The sequence below is a fragment of the Anolis sagrei genome, chromosome 4, assembly GCF_037176765.1.
Source record: "Anolis sagrei isolate rAnoSag1 chromosome 4, rAnoSag1.mat, whole genome shotgun sequence".
Lineage (NCBI taxonomy): Eukaryota > Metazoa > Chordata > Lepidosauria > Squamata > Dactyloidae > Anolis > Anolis sagrei.
This window is the reverse complement of record NC_090024.1, coordinates 155,476,663-155,495,679: the sequence shown is the minus strand read 5'-3', so window position 1 is coordinate 155,495,679 and position 19,017 is coordinate 155,476,663. Positions and strand designations below refer to the sequence as shown.

Below are 19,017 nucleotides of genomic sequence, written 5' to 3'. Positions count from 1 at the left end.
ACCCTCCTCTGGACACATTCCAGCTTGTCAACATCTCTCTTCAATGATGGTCCTCCAAGCGCAGTATCCTGGTGGTGGGTCCATAGGTGACTATGGAGCCCTATTCTTGATCTGCATCTTCTCCTCGCTCCCTTCTTCCTTGGCTCCCCCCTTCCCTCCGTCTCGTGTCAGAAATAACTTGAGAAACTGCAAGTCGCTCCTGGTGTGAGAGAATTGGCCATCTGCAAGGACGTTGCCAAGGGGACGTCCGGATGATTTGATGTTTTTATCATTCTTGAGGGAGGCTTCTCCCAGTTCCTCGCATGAGGAGCTGGAGTTGATAGGGGTTGCTCATCCGCCTCTCCCCGGATTTGAACCTGCAACCTGTCAGTCTTCAGTTCTGCCGCACTGGGGTTTAACCCACTGCACCACCGGGGGCTCCTCCCACAGTGAGGGCATAGGTTTCCAGGTGGAAGGCGGTCCTGGTCGGGGTTGGCTTGACGCCCCTTTCTCTTGGCACCAGGCATGTAGTGGGGGGGGGGGGGTTGAGGGGCTTCAGCCCCCCCCCCCCCCCAAATTCTCATGGTGGTCCACGAGAAGGCCTTACTGGTACATTATTTAAACTGTTATGTTTATTCATATCATGATCTGATCACCATGCTCAATATATCCCATATGCATGGGGGTATTGGGGTAATGATACAAAAGGTTTGCTTGGGTCAGGCCCGTAGCCAGGACTTTGATTCGGGGGGGCTGAGTTTGATTCGGGGGGGGGGGGGGGTGAGTCTGAGTGAAAGAGGGTCTACCCTAGCAAACCTTTTGTTTCGTTACCCCAATACCCCCATGCATATGAGATATATTGAGCATGGTGATCAAATCATGATATGAATAAACATAACAGTTTAAATAATGTACCAGTAAGGCCTTTTCACAGACCACCATAAGAATTTCGGGGGGGGGGGGGGGCTGAAGCCCCCAAAGCCCCCCCCCCCCCCCCCCGCTACATGCCTGGCTAGGGTAGACGCTCTTTCACCAGGACCTAGCCCCCCTCCCCGAATCAAACTCAGCTCCCCCAGAATCAAAATCCTGGCTACGGGCCTGCTTGGCACATTTCTCTCTTTCGCCCTCCATTCGTGCCTCTTCAAATTCTGCAGCACTGCTGGTCACAGCTGACCTCCAACTGGAGCGCTCAAGGGCCAGGGCTTCCCAGTTCTCAGCGTCTATGCCACAGTGTTTAAGGTTGACTTGGAGCTTGTCTTTAAATCTCTTTTCCTGTCCTCCAACAGTCCGTTTCCCGTTCTTGAGTTCGGAACAGAGCAACTGCTTTGGGAGACGGTGGTATGGAGTATCCGCGGATGGAGACATCTATATCAGGCTTGGGCAAACTTGGTGTCTTGGACTTCAATCCCCATTACTAACAGCCTGGTGTATGTATATACACCCCTGGAGTGTGCCTGCAGGAGGGAGGGCACAGCCTTTCTGCTCAGGTGGGGAGGCTGGCGGGCTTTGGCGGTGTCAGAAGAGGAGGAGGAGGAGGAGGCGAAGGAGGAGGCGCTTGAAGCGGCCGTCATTTCCGTCGTGTGTTGTGTGCCTCTGCGAGAGGGAGAGGAGGGGGGAGCCAAGGAAGGAGGGAGCGAGGAGCAAGAGGAGGAGGAGGAGGGCAGGCGAGCCAGCAAGCCAACCCGCCCGCCAAAGCGCTCTCCTTCAGCGGAGCCGAGGAAGAAAAGAAGGCTGCGCTGCGGGGAAGGAGAGGGAGAGAGAAAGCAGGCAGGCAGGCAAGCAGGCACCTGGGCCCTCGAGGGGGGCTCTCTCCCGCCCTGCCTTCCCCGCTGGAGGGCCCGAGCCAGCCATGGGCAACGCCGCCACCGCCAAGAAGGGCAACGAGATTGAGAGCGGTAAGTGCGAGGCGGGGGCGGAGGGCAGGCCCGGGCCTAGGCAGGAGGAGAAAGAGGAGGAGGAGGAGGCCTGCGTGTCGGCTGCAGCCCTCCCCGGCTTAGGAGTAAGCGGGTTAACCGGTCTCGGCCAGGTTCAGGGCAGCCAGCCGCAGGAGAGCAGCGCCTCCTCCTCCTCCTCCCTCAGCCCTCCTTCCTCTCTCCTTCCTTCCTTCCTTCCTCACTCTCTCTGTCCTTCGGCGGAGTGCGTCCTCTGCTTAGGTCAGTCTATCCCAATGGAGAAGGGAAGGCATTCCCAAACTCGCCCCTTTCTCCCCCTTCTTTTTGTATCTCTTGGCGAACTCTTGGCCCTCTTCAGGAGGAGAAGCCTTTCTCTCCCCAACCCGCCCTGCCTAATGATGTCAACTCGGTGTTGTCCTCCAGGTGTGTTTTTTTTTAGGGGGACTTCAACTCCCAGAAGCCCCCGCCAGCTGGGCCAAGGCTCAAGCATTCTGGGAGTTGAAGTCCCAAACACTCTCAAGGCCTTTCCTTTCGACCTCATTACGCAGCGCTCTTGAGCTTCTCCCTGGACGCTGAGAAGGCTTCAAGAGTCAGTCAACAGAGAAGCAGAGGTTGGACCCATCTGCTCTGGTTGGGCTTCATCCTCAGCCTTCGTTGTGGCTACAAAACTGTTTGGATATAGTTTTCCAAACTAGAGCGATTGGAAACCGTTATTCTCCAGTTTCAGGAACTTGTGGGAAACTTTCCCCTGTTTGTGGAGCGCTTCAGTTTGTCTACATGAGGAGCGTGTGAAGAATAAACAACAAATGGCCTCATCAAACTAGGGAACGAATCCCCTTTAAATCCGGTTGCTCCCTCCTGCAGAATTCTGGAGTTTGTAGTTTAGGGAGGAGCCTTTAACAGACTCACCAAACTACAAAGCCCAGAATTCTGCAGGAGGTAAAACCGGATTTAAAGGGGATTCATTCTCTGTTGTGATGAAGTAGAAAGAGCCTTTTGGTTTATTACTACCTATTCCCCATTTCAACATTTAATTCTTTCATTGTAAGTTTACTGTTATTATTGAGCATTATTTTGTATTATTCCTGATGTTGTTTTTTACTTTGTAAGGCATTGACTGTTTGACTGTTTTTGTATTGTAAAACGCCCTGAGTTACTTTGAGAGAGAAGTGCAGTCTAGAAATAAATTATTATTATTATTATTATTATTATTATTATAATCATCATTATCGTGGCATCCATGAGCAAGTTTTATTTGCATTGTTGAAGGCTTTCATGGACAGTTTTCTGGGCTGTATGGCCATGTTCCAGAAGCATTCTCTCCTGATGTTTCACCTGCACCTATGGCAGGCATCCTCAGAGGTTGTGAAGTCTTTTGGAAACTAGATGAGTTGGGTTTATATATCTATGGAATGTCCAGGGTGGGAGAAAGAACTCTTGTCTGCTGGAGGCAAGTGTGAATGTTGCACTTGACCACGTTGATTAGCATTGAATGGCCTTGCAGCTTTAAAGCCTGGATGCTTCCTGCCTGAGAGATTCTCCCACCCTGGACATTCGACAGATATATAAACCCTACTTGCCTAGTTTCCAGCAGGCCTCACAACTGGGTTGCTGTGAGTTTTCCGGACTGTATGACTATGTTCCAGACACATTCTCTCCTGACGTTTCACCCACTTCTATGGCAGGCATCCTCAAAGGTTGAGAGGTCTGTTGGAAACTAAGCAAGTGAGGTTTATATATCTATGGAATGTCTAGGGTGGGAGAAAGAACTCTTGTCTGCTTGAGGCAAGTGTAAATGTTGCAATTGGCCACCTTGATTAGCATTGAATGGCCTTGCTGATTGCTGCCAGGGAGAATCCTTTGTTTGGAAGTGTTAGCTGGCCCTGACCTCACAATCTCTGAGGATGTCTGCCATAGAGAATGCTTCTGGAACATGCTCATACAGCCTGGAAAACTCAGCAACCCAGGTTTTATTTGGCCTCAGCTTTTGTAATAATAATAATAATAATAATAATAATAATACTTTATTTATAAACCGCCCTATCTCCCCAAGAGGACTCAGAGCGGTTGTAGGCCCCTTCCACACAGCTGAATAAAATCCCTCATCATCTGCTTTGAACTGGCTATATGGCAGTGTGGACTCAGATATTCCAGTTCAAAGCAGATATTGCGGATCATTCTGATGTGCATTTCTGTGTTATATAGTTGTGTAGAAGGGCCCGTAGACTGGAGCTCACCTTCTTGCATGTTATGGTCCAAAAGCTTATGCCAAACATAACTTGTTCATATTTAAGAATGTCAGGCAACTATCTTTAAAAATCCAAATCTTATCTAGTAACAGATTTTACAATTCAAGTAGATTAAAAGTTTGTCATGCACCATTTCCATAAGCTATAGGAGGCTGCTGGTGAAGCAGACGTGGGTATGATTCATTGTATTAGGTATTTAATCGCTGGTGTGATAATTATTTAATTTGAGTTGAGTCTGGCTTCAGAAACAAGTCTCTCATTTTCCCCGTTTGTTATTGAAGGTAACTTGCTTGTGTTTATATACCCACGTTTTGCCGCCGCGTTCCGACGCCTACATAATCATTCTATCCTCAACTTATTTAGCATTCCCAGAGTTTTGTTTTGCATTTATTTATTTATAGTGTACACACAAACAAACCATTTGTTAGATTTGCAGTGCTACGTGCCCAGTAGGACTTACTTTTGACGTTAATTTAGACAAATGCTGTACGTCATTTATAAGGTTGTGATGATTTTAGTAAATAAAAGACTTCATTTTGAGGAGAGTCATCTGTCTGTTCCAATAAAACAACTCTTTGGTTGAATAGAAGAATGAATGCTTATATCCTTCTCTGGAGGTTTTAAACAGAGACTGAAATGCCAATTGTCAAGAGAGCTTTGATTATGTGTTCCTTCATGGCAGAAGGGGTTGAAACTGGATGGCCCTTGTGGTCTCTTCCAACTCTATGGTGTAATCTTTTAAAGAAATCCAGGATGTGATGTATGCTTCAGAGCATATTCCTGTAGCATTCATTTGGCTTTACCCCTTAACTGTAAAATTTCAGCTTTATTCCTGTTCTGGAAGATGAAACCTTCACTGTGTTTGTTTGGTTTTAGTGGTTTTTAAACTGGATATAGGATACATATATGGGGACACAGTAGCATAGAGGGTTAAACCGCTAAACTGCAGAACTTGCTGACCAGAAGGTCAGTGGTTCAAATCTGCGGGATGGGGTTTGCTCCCGTTGTTAGCCCCTGATTCTGCCAACCTAGCAGTTTGAAAACATGCAAATGTAAGTATATCAATAGGTACCGCTTCGGTGGGAAGGCAACAGCACTCCCTGCAGTCATGCTGGCCACATGACTTAGGAGGCATCTAGGAGCAACACCAGCTCTTTGGCTTAGAAATTGAGATGAGCACCACCCCCCAGAGTCAGACTCGAAAAGACTTAATGTCAAGGGGAAACTTTTACCTTTACTTATAGGATATATATAGGATAGCAATATCTCCAGAAGCAGCTTGTGGAAGTGTAGTGGGAGAAAAGTACTTTGAAGAACAGGTACAAACTAATATGAAAGTGCTATGTTGCAATCCTTCTTTGAGGAGAGAACCATTATGCCAGCCTTATTTAAACTAACACTAATCATGGTGTAGTACAGGATGTTTCAAAAAGATGGATCCAATTTGAAATCACTATATCTCTGCAACCCTGAACTGCTCATGAATGAAACTCCTAGCCCTCAAAAAGGTGGGGCATAGAGTTTCAAAGGAGTACTGCTAAAAGCCTCTCCCAGTGCACAGGCAGCTCTGAGCCTTTGTCATTTGCAAGATAATGACCGTGCAACATAAGGCCTAATGAGATATTTTCTATTTGCATTTCTTTTAAAGACTTGTTTATGGCTCAAAATGGTTAGTATAACTTGATAACTCATTAAACTATTTGTAACTCTTTGTGTAATTGTAACATGTTGCCATCATTCTTTGAAAATTGGCCCATCATTTTGAAACACTCTGGGCCCTTCCACACAACCATATATCCCAGAATATCAAGGCAGAAATTCCACAATATCTGCTTTGAACTGGTTTATCTGAGTCCACACTCAGATAATGTGGGATTTTCTGACTTCATATTCTGGGATATTGTCTTTTGCTGTATGTGATGCGGGCATCGAATTGTGCCTCGCTTTTGTAAGCCGCCCTGAGTCCCGTTTCCCCTCCCCCCCCCCCCCGGGGTGAGAAGGTCGGGGTAGAAGCAACCGAAATAAATAAATAAATAGGGCTGTGTGGAAGAGCCCCCAGAATATCGAGGCAGAATAACCCACAATATCTGCTTTGAATTGGGTTATCTGAGTCCACACTGCCATATATCCCAGTTCAAAGCAGATAATGTGTGGAAGGGGCCTATATCTCCTTTTCTATCATACTGCTATTTATGTGTAGTGTTGGGTTGTTTTTTCAGGCTATATGGCCATGTTCTAGAGCAATGGTTCTCAATCTGGGGTCCCCAGATGTTTTTAGCCTTCAACTCCCAGAAATCCTAACAGCTGGTAAACTGGCTGGGATTTCTGGGAGTTGTAGGCCAAAAACATCTGGGGACCCCAGGTTGAGAACCACTGTTCTAGAGGCATTCTCCCCTGACGTTTCACCTGCATCTATGGCAAGCTTCCTCAGATCAGGGGTCCTCAAACTTTTTAAACAGAGAGCCAGGTCACAGTCCCTCAAACTGTTGGAGGGCCGGATTATAACTTGAAAAAACATGAATTAATTCCTATGCACACTGCACGTATCTTATTTGTAGTGCAAAAACATTTAAAACAATACAATAATTAAAAATGAAGAACAATTTTAACAAATATAAACTTATTAGTATTTCAGTGGAAAGTGTGGGGCTGCTTTTGGCTGATGAGATAGGATTGTTGTTGTTGTGTGCTTTCAAGTCGTTTCAGACTTAGGTTGACCCTGAGCGAGGGCCAGGTAAATGACCTTGGAGGGCCGTATCCAGCCCCCGGGCCTTAGTTTGAGGACCGCTGCTCTAGAACATGGCCATATAGCCCAAAAAAACCTACAACAACCCAGTGATTCCGGCCATGAAAGCCTTCAACAATACTTATGTGTAGTGTGTTATGTCCCTCATGAACTGTGTTTCAGTAGCCGGATAGTTGTGAGACAAGGGATGTGCTTGGGGGTATCACTGGTAGAGTCTTGCCTAGGCCACTGTGCACAGTTTTGCATCTGTTAAGAGCAGTTTTCATACTGAGAGAGAGGTCTTTTAGTTATTCTTTAAGTGAGTGGTTTCCCATCATCACAGTACTCCTGAGGCAGCTGTAGCTATGTAGAAGGTATATTTAGGTGCTGTTACGTATCCTTTTAAAAATATTGGTCTCCAGAAGAAGTTGCTTCTCACCTTGCCATCTATGCATGAAATGTACAGGATTACAGTTTCATAAAGCATTTCTAACATATGTTAATCCAATCTGGTCCCTTCTCGGTATATTTCAGGATGCATCTTGCTTTGGTCCATGCAAAACTAACCAACCAACCAAACACAATCGTGGCTATTTAGTTGCAAGACCCAGGTCAGCTTGCTAACATGTCAGGATGTGGACAACCGCAATGTATCAATATAGTTATGTGTATAAAGTATCAAATATTCAAATAAAAATTGTTTCCTTGGCAGGAAGCAATCTTATCATTTTTATAAAAGGGGTGTTAAGTAGCTTCATTGTAATTCTGCAGTTATCTTCATGACATGAATTATTTGGCCCTAGCTCCTAGTTGCCTGGGATATGCTTGTCTTTGGTGCTCCTTCTTTTCTGAGTTTCTGCTGAAAATCTCAAACACACAGTAAGGCAGTCCCAGCCATTCATTTCAAGAGTGCCCTTTTTGAAATTGTGGACTTGAAAGAGATGATGGAGATTTGAAGGGATTGAGGTGAAAACACTGGTGAAGTATTTTATGTCATTAGTAGACTTTGATACATGAGCTAATTTTTTTTTCATATCCTGAATTGTTACTTAATTGCATACTGGAATGATATAGAGCTGCTTATATTAATAGTAGGATATTACTTACTGATTTTTTGTTCTGAGCAGATACTATGTATGTTGGAAAGTATAAAAGTTTGGAAAAGTTTAGCAAAATGTGAAACTGGAATGCGGAAGCATGTGAGAATTTAAGGTTCATGGCTTTGATTCTGAGTGTTTGAGTTTTACAGATTTGATTATTTACAGATGTTATTAAAATGTTTTCAATAGCAATCTCTTAATCTTCCAGTGCAACTCTGTGGCTAATGTCTGCTGGTTGTTTATGATGGAATCATGTTGAAGGACCTAGAAGTACTAGAAAGAACACCTCTCTAGGAATCTCTTGGTACCCCAATGCAGTTCTGTGATTAGCTTCCATCAGAAGTTGATCAGAGAGTTGTGCTAGAGAACCTATATGTTTGTAGAAAGGAGTTCTTTCAGGTAGAAAAAAAAAGTTTTTTATTCATGAGTTTTCACTTAGACGGGAGTCCTGCATGCTCAATTTGTAAAGACAGCAATGGATAACCTGGTTGGTACAGTAGTCTATATTTTGTAAATATGGATTGGAGCCCCTGGTGAAGCAATTGGTTAAATCCTTGCGCTGGCAGGACTGCTGATCAAAAGGTCAGCGGTTCGAATCCGGGGAGTCAGGTAAGCCCCCATCTGTCAGCTCCAGCTTCTCATATGGGGACATGAGAAAAGCTTCCCACAAGATGGCTAGGCATCCCCTGGCCAATTCTCTCACACCAGAAGCAACTAGCAAGTTTCTCAAGTCATCCCTGATATATATGGAATATGAAAGCCCTTGCTACTACTGTGGAGATGTACAATAGGATTTTCTACATTTTAGTAATAAATACCATTTAAACATACCTTCTTCTGCTGCTAACTTTCCACAGGGCACTATTCTCTTTAAACTGTCAACACTGCATTTAGTATAGTTTAGGACAAATATTGTAATGATAGAATACTAAATAAGATGGGGAATTATGTTTGGTGTTGTGTAAGTTTATATCAGTTACATCTTGAACTTGAGCCTAGGAAAATCATTAGAATTGATTTAGAAAGGAAATGCATTGAAGATGCATCTGAACACAGTTCCAGTTAAGAGCAAGCATTATTTTGAGACTTGTCTTCTGCCTAAGTCTACTTAGGACTGCAATACCAATCCACTTTAAGTCTTCTATAATATGGCTTTTACTTTCTTACTAACAGTATTTTAGGTAAAAGAGGGATTTATCTTTTCATGTCGTTGTCTTTAAAAGAAAACCAGAGAGCAGAACACATAATTGATAATTGTATTTGAATTTAGGGCTGTCAAGAAAATAAAATATTGCTTCCTTCATGCTTGAAATGTTTTTTTAAACTGTTACAATATAGAAGTAAGATGAAAGATAATCACTGTTCATACATTTAGCTTTGGGAAATAGAGACTTCATATAAAGACAATTGAGGCCACAGAAATCATGGTGGGTGGGTAGAGGGAGTAAAATACAGGAAGGCTGCATTAACTTTCCTATGTCCTCCATGCGCTGGTAAGCTCTCTTCAAATAGATCACAGAAGGGTGGCAATTGTTGTGAGTTTTAAAATAAAATTATGTTTATTTCCCACCTTTTCCCCAGAATTGAGACTCAGGCCTGCTTACAATTTTAAACAAGAGCAATACAGTTAAACATACAAAAAGTAATGTATTCATAACATGGAAGTAATTTAATCATATAGCTAAAAAGAAAAAAAAGCAGTTAAAGCTGTTCAGTTTAAAACAATTTTGCTCCTTTTAAAAATCTATTATTTAAAAACCTTTTGTTTTTGGAATAAGAAAGTCTTTCCTAGAGTCAAAAGAACAGCAAGAAAGGGACCATTCCAGCCTCTAGGAGGAGAGTTCCAGAGTCTAGTGCAGTGGTTCCCAACCTTTAGTTCTCCAGTTGTTTTGGACTTCCGACTCCCAAAAATCCCAACCAGTTTTCCAGCTGTTAGGAACCATAGGAGCTGAAGTCCAAAATACCTGGAGGACTAAAGGTTAGGAACCACTCCTCTAGGGGAAGTCACCAATGTATTGCTGTTCGGTTCAGCCGGAATTTAAATAAAGCATTTCTGTTTTGTCTGAGTAGAACTTCAATTTGTCTGCCTTTATTCTCTCTCATTGCTGATGGGAGAGAATGATTCCCAGATACTGATTTAGAACCAAAGCAGCTTCCTTGGAGTTAAGTGAGAAGTACTAATAAAGTTGAGTGTTTTCTCTATGGTGATAGCACTGAACCCCAAATTCCTGGAGAGCTTTCTCAGTAGTTTCATGTTGATGTTGAGACCCATGAAATACAGAACGGTGGCTCCAGCACGACCTTTTGGGCCCAACCCAGAAAGGAACAGAATCACTGCAGAACATTGACTCTACCGACCTATCACAAAGGCCCATGGATTTGCCACACATCATGGTGAATCCATAGGCTCCCAGCCGGGGATGGGGGATGGCAATGGAGGAACTGCTGCTCCACACCCCGTATCACAGAACTTGCTCATCACTGGCTCCTTCACAATTCTGGTAAGGCAACATGGGAAGGCTCGCATTGCGCCATGGCGGTGGCAGCATACGCTGCTTGCTGTCCCATTTCTGGGCGGAGTCCGACTGGAAGTACACGTGCATCATGTAATGGGCTCTATCCTGAAATGGGAAAACAAGTGGCGTAGGACAGGCTAAGTAGCTTGTCTGATGAGGTCGTAGGCCCCATCCCAGTGAGGGGACTCAGAAAGATAGTCAATGGGATCAAAAGCTTCCAAGAGTTCAGACACGCTGCTAATATCTATTCTTGGCCCTACATTTGATTTATTTATTTTACCTTCAATAGGGTTGAGTTGAGTCGTGTTGATTGAGATTATTGAGTATTCTAACAAAGCCCTGGCCGACCAGTTAGTTTTTATAACATGACAGTATTGCTTTCTACTAATTTTATACTTTACATTTAGCTGTTTTGAAATTAGCAGGAAAGAAGACCTTATCAGTTGACCTAGTCTTAGGCTCATGGTTTTCATAATATGTTACTGGTAGCAAGGGAAAATATTTACGTGAAGTCATTTGATTTGTAGAACAACTGTTGAAAACCTGAACAATTCTTAAGTGGTTTTTGCAGAGAGAAGTCTAAAAACCATTGCCCTATTTGAGGAATGCTAATGAAAGGCAGTTGAGAATGACATATCAGAGAGTAGCTACTTTCTTACTAAAATTCTTCTAATTCTCATCTAGACATGATAGGACCACCCTGCCTGATTTTTCTCCCATGGAGCAAAATCGTAATAAGAGAAGGTATTCTTTGCACATGCATGCATACACATGTGAATACACACTATTTTGGTAAAATCATAAAGGTTGTACCAAAAGGTATACAGATTGGACATTTGGAGTGAAACAGTAAGGGTCCTCTTAATCTGTGTGGCATTGTCTCAGTACTTTTGGGATAATAATTGTGAATGAATGCTGATGGTACCATGAAACAGGAAGAAACCATTGGCCTGTTACTATAAACATTCTTTCCCAGGATACTTTACTGTCGGCATTTGAGATTGCAAGTATTAATTGGCTAAATAGCCAAACTAGTGACTGCATTTTATATTTGAGAAGAAAGGACATGCATAGATTGTGGAAAAACTTGCACTTGGGTAAAACATAGTTTACAAGGGAGTGAAGGCTGAAGTTGAGAAAGCAACTTAGTGTATTTACACATTGTTTTTCAAAGGCTCAATGCATTGTCTTGTTGCACTCTCCCCTTTCTCTCTAGATAAATGGTTCTCAACTGGTGGGTCCCCGAGTGTTTTGGCCTACAACTCCCAGAAATCCCAGCCAGTGTATTAGTTGTTAGGATTTCTGGGAGTTGAAGGCCAAAACACCTGGGGATCAACAGGTTGAGAACCACAGCTCTAGATTTTCTCTTCCTTTAAATCATTTTTATTGAATAAAATCTACATAAAATATCTATTAACTGCAAAATCTGAAAACTAAGTCAGGGTCCTCAAACTTTTTTAAGCAAAGGGCCCATTAATGGCCCCCCAGACTGTCGGGGAGGGGGTGATATAGTTTTTTAAAAAACATGAACAAATTCCTATGCATACTGCATATATCTTATTCGTAGTGCAAAAAATATGAAAGAACAATGCAAAATTTTAAATGAAGAACAATTTTGACCAACACAAACTTATCAGTATTTCAGTGGGAATTGTGTTCCTGCTTTTGGCTGATGGGATAGTCAAGTTAATTATGACTGTTGTTGTTGTGTGCCTTCAAGAAGTTTCAGGCTTAGAACAACCCTAAATCGAAAGTTTAGGGCATGGGCCCAGTAAATGATCTCGAAGGACAGAGTAAATTTCAAACTTTTTACCCACATTATTTCCCATAGCTTCTTTTGTATATTGTATCAAAAATTTCTAGGAAATTTTATCATGCAATCCTTGAAGTGATAAAACTAGTTAGAAATTTTGGACACAATAAGCCAATTGAGACATGGGAGAAGATGTGGTTAAAAGGTTTGAAATGGTTTCAGCACCAGAAGCTTTTTATAGAAAAGAAACAACTGGCTATCTTCCATATCTAATTTTTAATAAAAGCTTGTACTGCACATATCAATTACCTGTTCTTAATTTGTACATAGTTGAAATTTGAATTCAGATATAGACAATTCAATACCATAGTTTTTCAAACAACTGTAAATAATAAATAAGAAAATCACTGGAATCCATATCCTTCCCTCAAAAACCGTTCTTTTGTTATTTTTTATCCTCTTTGGTAAGTCTGCAACATACCTTGACATCTGAGCCACTTTTCTTTGCCATTTATTTCTTTTCTATAAAAAAGTTTCTTCTCTTGTGATCCATAATGGCATTTCTGGCATAATAACCAAGGTTTGAATCTCATCCATATTCTCAATAAGGCATATCTCTCATATGCATTCACTTTAATTTTATCATACCATTGATATCAGTGCTGTCCAGTCCTTCAATCTTGACCTTCTATTTCTCATCAGTATTTATCCCTTGAACTAAAGTAAACACTGTGCAGCAATTTATAATCTCAAATTAGATAAGATGTTGTTTTACATCTGCAATAATTTTATCTTCACTCTTGCCTTCTTATTTTGCCAAATAAATCTTGACAAATCATTCTGCCATCGGTTACAGAGTATATCTTTAGAATTCATTGATATTGTCTGGAAACAAGAACAACATCCTGAATAATGCATTCATTTTAATACTGAGATTCCCCCCCCCCCAAAAAAAAGACAGGTTTACACTCTCCCATTTCATATTCTTGATTTTATCCCACATCTTAACATTGTTTTGATATAACATACAATTGGGTTGAACTGCTAAGCTGCGGAACTTGCTGACTGAAAGGTCAGCAGTTTGAATCCGTGGGATGGGGTGAACTCCTGTTGTTAGCCCCAGCTTCTGTCAATTTAGCAGTTCGAAAACATGCAAATGTGTAAATAAATAGGCAGGAAGGTAACGGTACTCCATGCAGTCATGCTGGCCACATGATCTAGGAGGTGTCTACGGGCAACGCCAGCTCTTCGGCTTAGAAATAGAGATGAGTACCATCCCTCAGAGTCGAACTTGACTAGACTTAATGTCAAAGGAAAACCTTTACGTTATCATTTGAATTTGGCATTTAGATATTTTACTTTATTTCCAATTCTGTCATCAGTTTTTGCCATCAATTCCATTACAGCCTTTTGTAATTGTAATCTACCAAATCCCAATTTTTTAAATAAAAAAATACCATCAGTCTTTCTGTGCTTTCAAGTGAATGAAGTGGCTAACCAGCCAATGTGGTGTAATGGTTTTGCTAGACTAGGACTTCAGGCTACCTGGCTAAGGAAGCCCTGGCTAAGGAAGCCCTTTGTGTGACTGGGTAAATCATAATCTCTTACCATAGTCTCAGTGAAAGACCATGGCAAACAAACAAAGCAATAAACGTGATTTCATCCTTTTCTTTCTTAGCCTTAGGCAGATCTAATAATAATTGGTTGTCTCAATATCTTTTACAATCATCTGGCCATGTGTTTTGTACTCATCCAAGTCCAGGAACACAGAAAGGGGAGTTGGATGATTCACCATTGACCACTACTTGTCTTTTCTGCTAGGCTCATGTTCATGATCTTACCTTGTGCAGGTACTAAGCCCTTACACATTTTTTACAGTGTGCAACTGAAAGTGTTATCTTCTCATCTTGTGCCTTGTGCCAGCAGAACTGCTGACCAACAGGGCGGCAGTTTGAATCAGAGGAGAGCGGGTTGAACTCCCTCTGTCAGCTCCAGCTCCGCTTATCATGTTCTAGTTAGATTTTTTTTCCCTCTGGGCCTTCCTCCTTAAGCAAGCATACACATGCTTCTGATTGAATTATTTAATAGGCTTTGGGATTTTTTTTTTCAGGTATATCACTCCTATTTGAGACTTTAACAAAAGTTAACCTAAAGATAGGGCAGCACTACATACACATTCAAGATAACTGAACACTATGATCAACTCATAAATAACCTAACCTTTGAGGCAAAGACGAAATGATAAATAGTGTCTCAAAGCAGAAGATGACAAGAAATGGGTGTAGATTGGGGGGCGGGATTCCATTTTGCGTTGTGAGTTTTGGGTTATTTATTATCTACACTATATAATAAACTGAGAAAGTAACAGAAGTCAGAATGACCTGGGGATTAAAAATCACAGGAGAAAAAAAACAACAACTCCCTGCTGCTTTTCAAAACAAACAAACAAACATAAAACAAATGAGAATTTAGAAGTGATTTATATATGATCATAATATTGTGCTTTCAAAATTAAAAGCAAGCTCATTTGTTGACCATCTTATTGAACTGATCTTGAAAACCTTTGTGTGGTTTTAATTTGTATTTTTAAAAAAACATTTCTGCCTGAGTGGTTGCTCTTCAAAAGCAAAATAAACAGCGAGACTTTTGAAATGTGCTCTTGAAATATTTATTATAACCCCGAATTGATTTCTACATATTGGGCTGTTTTGCATAACAAGATAGCAGATGCCTATTTAAAAACCTGACCCTAATAATCTTGGATTTGTGTGGGAGGACTTTTGTGCTAACACAGAGCTTCCTAAAGTTGTATAGCCACATTAAATGGCTATATAATTTTACACACATTAACTACCAATGTATCCATTCTACACAAAATGAACAATATCTATATGTATTCGATGTATGTTATCATTTTTCTTTAATCCATACTAAATATTTTGGCATTTTTTTTATAATTGCTACATAGTGCAAGCTCTGTTTCATGAAACTGCCTAGAAATTTGCAAATGTAGTAAAGTCAACTTTATAGGTATAGGTTTGTTTGCTTGTTTTGTGTCAGGAGCAATTTGAGAAACTGCAAGTCGCTTCTGGTGTAAGAGAATTGCCGTGTGCAAGGACATTGCCCAGGGGACGTCCAGATGTTTTACCATCCTGTGGGAGGCTTCTCTCATGTCCCCACATGAAAAGCTGGAGCTGACAGATGGGAGCTTACCCTACTCCCCGGATTCAAATCACCGACCCTTTGGTCAGCAGTCCTGCTGGCACAAGGGTTTAACCCATTCCACTACTGAGGGCTCCTAGGTATAGGTTTGTTTGTTTTTTTGTCGTGTAAGGAGCGACTTGAGAAACTGCAAGTCGCTTCTGGTATGAGAGAATTGACCGTCTGCAAGGACGTTGCCCAGGGGATGCCCAGATGTTTTGATGTTTTATCATCCTTCTAGGAGGCTTTTCTCATGTCCCCGCATGGAGAGCTGGAGATGATAGGGGGAGCTCATCCACACTCTCCCCGGATTTGAACCTGCAACCTGTCGGTCTTCAGTCCTGCCGGCACAGGGGTTTAACCCACTGCGCCACCGGGGGCTCCTCTAGGTATAGGTACTAATATAGCATTTATTATATTGAGGATCTGAATAAATATTGCTGTACTAGACTTACTCAAAAGAAGTCCCGGTGGGATCATGGAAAATGGGCAACATTAGACAGCTGTGGGAAATACCACAGTCCCTCTTCACTCTCTAACTACAGTGGAGTGAACTTGATTCTGAATGCTAATGGATTAACAGAGTTACACTGTATGGCTTCATGTTATAATACGTAGTGAAACTGTATGCAGTTGTGTGGTTCAAGTCATTTCTAACTTACAGGAACTTTAAAGAGACTATCCCAGGACTTTCTTGGCACGATTTGTTTAAAAGGATTTGCCATTGCCTTCCCCTAACACTGAGATTTGCTCAAGGTCACCCTATGGGTTTCCATGGATGAGTGGAAATTTGAAGCCTGATGACCCAAACTCCTGACCCAACCTTCATACTACTATACCACACAGGATCTTGTGAAGGCCGGTAATGGGATTATTGGAGGTTTGCATCCAGTCTTCTCACTTACAGATAAATCAGCAGTTCATTTTTTTCACCATGTAGACCTGCTGCTCTAGAAATCATAAACTGTTAAATAAGGAGCTATGCACCAGTTTTAGATCCGTACATCTCAAGTCACTTCTGTGATCTACTTTTGTATTGTGAAATGACAGGGACGTGGAACCCAGTCATACTAAAGATAATATAGCTTCTCTCAGCTTTATTAACTTTATTATATCTTTAAATGCATCACATATAATAAATAAATACCTCCAAAATATCATTCTTACCATTGCACAGTTTAGAGCACAGATTGTGTATCCATTATCTGAAATGCTTGGGGGCAAGATTTGGATTTTTCAAAAATATTTTGGAATCCCTATATTTTCATATACATGCATAATGAGATATCTTGGAGATGGACCCAAGCAAAACATGAACACCATTTATGTCTTATGTACACCTTATACACAGAGATTGAAGGACATTATTGAGAGTATTTTTAATAATGATGTGCATGAAACAAAGTTTGAGTGCACTGAACCACCAGAAAACAAAGGAGTCGCTATCTCAGCCACCTAAGTGGTGCACTTTGGAGTATTTCAAATTTTGGAATTCTGGGATGCCCAGCCTGTATTTTACTTTTTCCACTACTGTAGTAAGAAGAAATAGGAAATTTACAATAAGGTCATTAAGAACATATGATATAAAATATTTAAAGATGGACAGAAGGAGTTGTAAAAAGCCATATTTTGTCCAGCAACTTACATTTCTCTTTCAGTTAAATATTTTATTCTGCACTTAGTATAAGGTTTAGAAGTTAAATTCAGAACGTTTATTAGTTCAGATGCCCATGAATGCCTTGCTAGTCATTTTGATATATTGGCAGCCCAAAAGAAAAAAGGTCCTCCTTTCTCTCTTTACTCTTCCCCCAAGCAGCACTTTCCCTAGTTGACCCAAGAATCTGTGTGTATATGTGCCTTGAAGTTTCCTGTTAACTTATGGCGGCTCCATGAATTTTATAGGTTTTCTTAGGCATAGAATGCCCAGAGATGGTGTTGCTAGTATGAAGTATTGCCTACAGCAGAGCTTCTTAGACTTTTCCCACTAGCAACTCCTTTTTACCCGAGAAATTTTTATGTGACCCCAGGTATATAAATATTTAAAATAGTTATAAAAATCAAACTTTTACTGATAATAAATCGGCATTTGCAATACTTGCTAAACAAGCTGATTTTCCTTTTTGTGGAATTACAGCTAAAACATTTTCTGCAGGGCCCTCTGTAAATACTACACATTGTTGCTAATACATTTCAGAGTTCAGAAACCTTTTACTGTTGCCAAATTTTTGTGATCCCAGCAATTTAGCCACCATTTGGGGTCAAAACCTATAGTTTAAGAAACAGTGACCTACAGCATATTCATTTATTGTCTCCCATTCATGTAATAACCAGGGAAGACCATGTTTAGCTTCTTAAACCAAACAGTATCAACATTCAGTGTATTAGATTTTCAGCACAAACAATATTGTTGGAGTGTGGCTTCCATTTCCTAATGGCATAGTCTATTTTTAAGTTATATAGACTGTTGGCATAGTCTATTTTTAAGTTATATAGACTGTTCTATAAAAAGTGCTCTCTAAATTATTGGTTTCTCTTATCAAATAACTTTTTAAATATTTCAAAATAGACTAGTTCCTAAAGGGTCATTAATTTTCTGTTGGTCTAGTATACAAATCTATATGGGCCACCTTTTACAAGCTCTGCTCCTTGTAAAGGGAAGGAAAGGAAAAGGAAAAGAAAACTGCCTATAGTCTAGTTAGAAATTTAGGAAAATATCTAATGTCTTTTGCCTTGTTGTAAAGTTGTGTACAAATTTCGCTTATTGGGCTGCGATAATTTAGCTTTTGTAATGGTTTGATGTTTTGTTCTATTTCAAGGATGAATATGTACCCAGGACCATAAGAATGGACTATGCGTACAAATAATTTTTTCTAATCATAGTGAAATTCAATTAATATAATTGTACACCTTTACTGCATCTTATTTTTTCCAGAGTAGCAATAAAATTAAAGAATGTTTAAACATTTGTTTAGTCACTGATTGAGTGCTTGTGCTATTAAGTTGAAAAAAAGTTTACATTTTCCAAAGTCTTGCGACCACTCACATGGCACTACCGTTGATAGCTTATTAAATGCACAACTCTAATTGTGGAGGAAATGGCACATATACTCCATTTGCTTAGTGGCAGCTGCAGCTTCTACAGCTGAAATGCTGAAGTTAAGTAGATCAAATTACAAGCAGCTTTTTCTCTAGACTTTGATTAACTGAAACTGTACTTTTTCCTTTCTAAAGTGCTGAATAAGATAGAGAATTCTCTGATGTTTGTACTCTGCTAAAATAATTGTGCAAAGCCTGCAGGATGGCTAACAGCATTTTATAAATCAGGGGTGGACAACCTGCTGCCTTTAGAAACCACGTACAACCCTTGGCCTAATTTCAGTAGTGATCATTTTAGAGCAAGAGCAATTATCCCCCACCAGCAGCCTTCTAAATGGGAAATAACACCAGTTGTGTGGGAGAAAAGGGTCTGGTGGATTGAGGGAAATAAAAGTAGTGCCGCAACAGTGAGAGAGAAGGGGTGGGATTTGCTTGCTTTTCACTTCTTAAGGCCTTGTCCAGTGCTTATTTCATTCCTATCTAATGCTGGTATGTATCTCCCAAGC

General features: G+C 41.0%; 1 protein-coding gene across 1 annotated transcript in view; it reads left to right on the top strand.

The window, feature by feature from the left end:
- The first annotated feature begins 1,545 nt into the window (after positions 1–1,545).
- The window catches only part of PRKACB (protein kinase cAMP-activated catalytic subunit beta), a 90,590-nt gene continuing 73,118 nt past the window's right edge, over positions 1,546–19,017 (top strand). Inside the window, exon 1 of the mRNA XM_060773828.2 lies at positions 1,546–1,874. Coding sequence (XP_060629811.1) covers positions 1,829–1,874 — 46 coding nt within the window. The 5' untranslated portion in view covers positions 1,546–1,828. The remainder of the gene's footprint in view (positions 1,875–19,017) is intronic.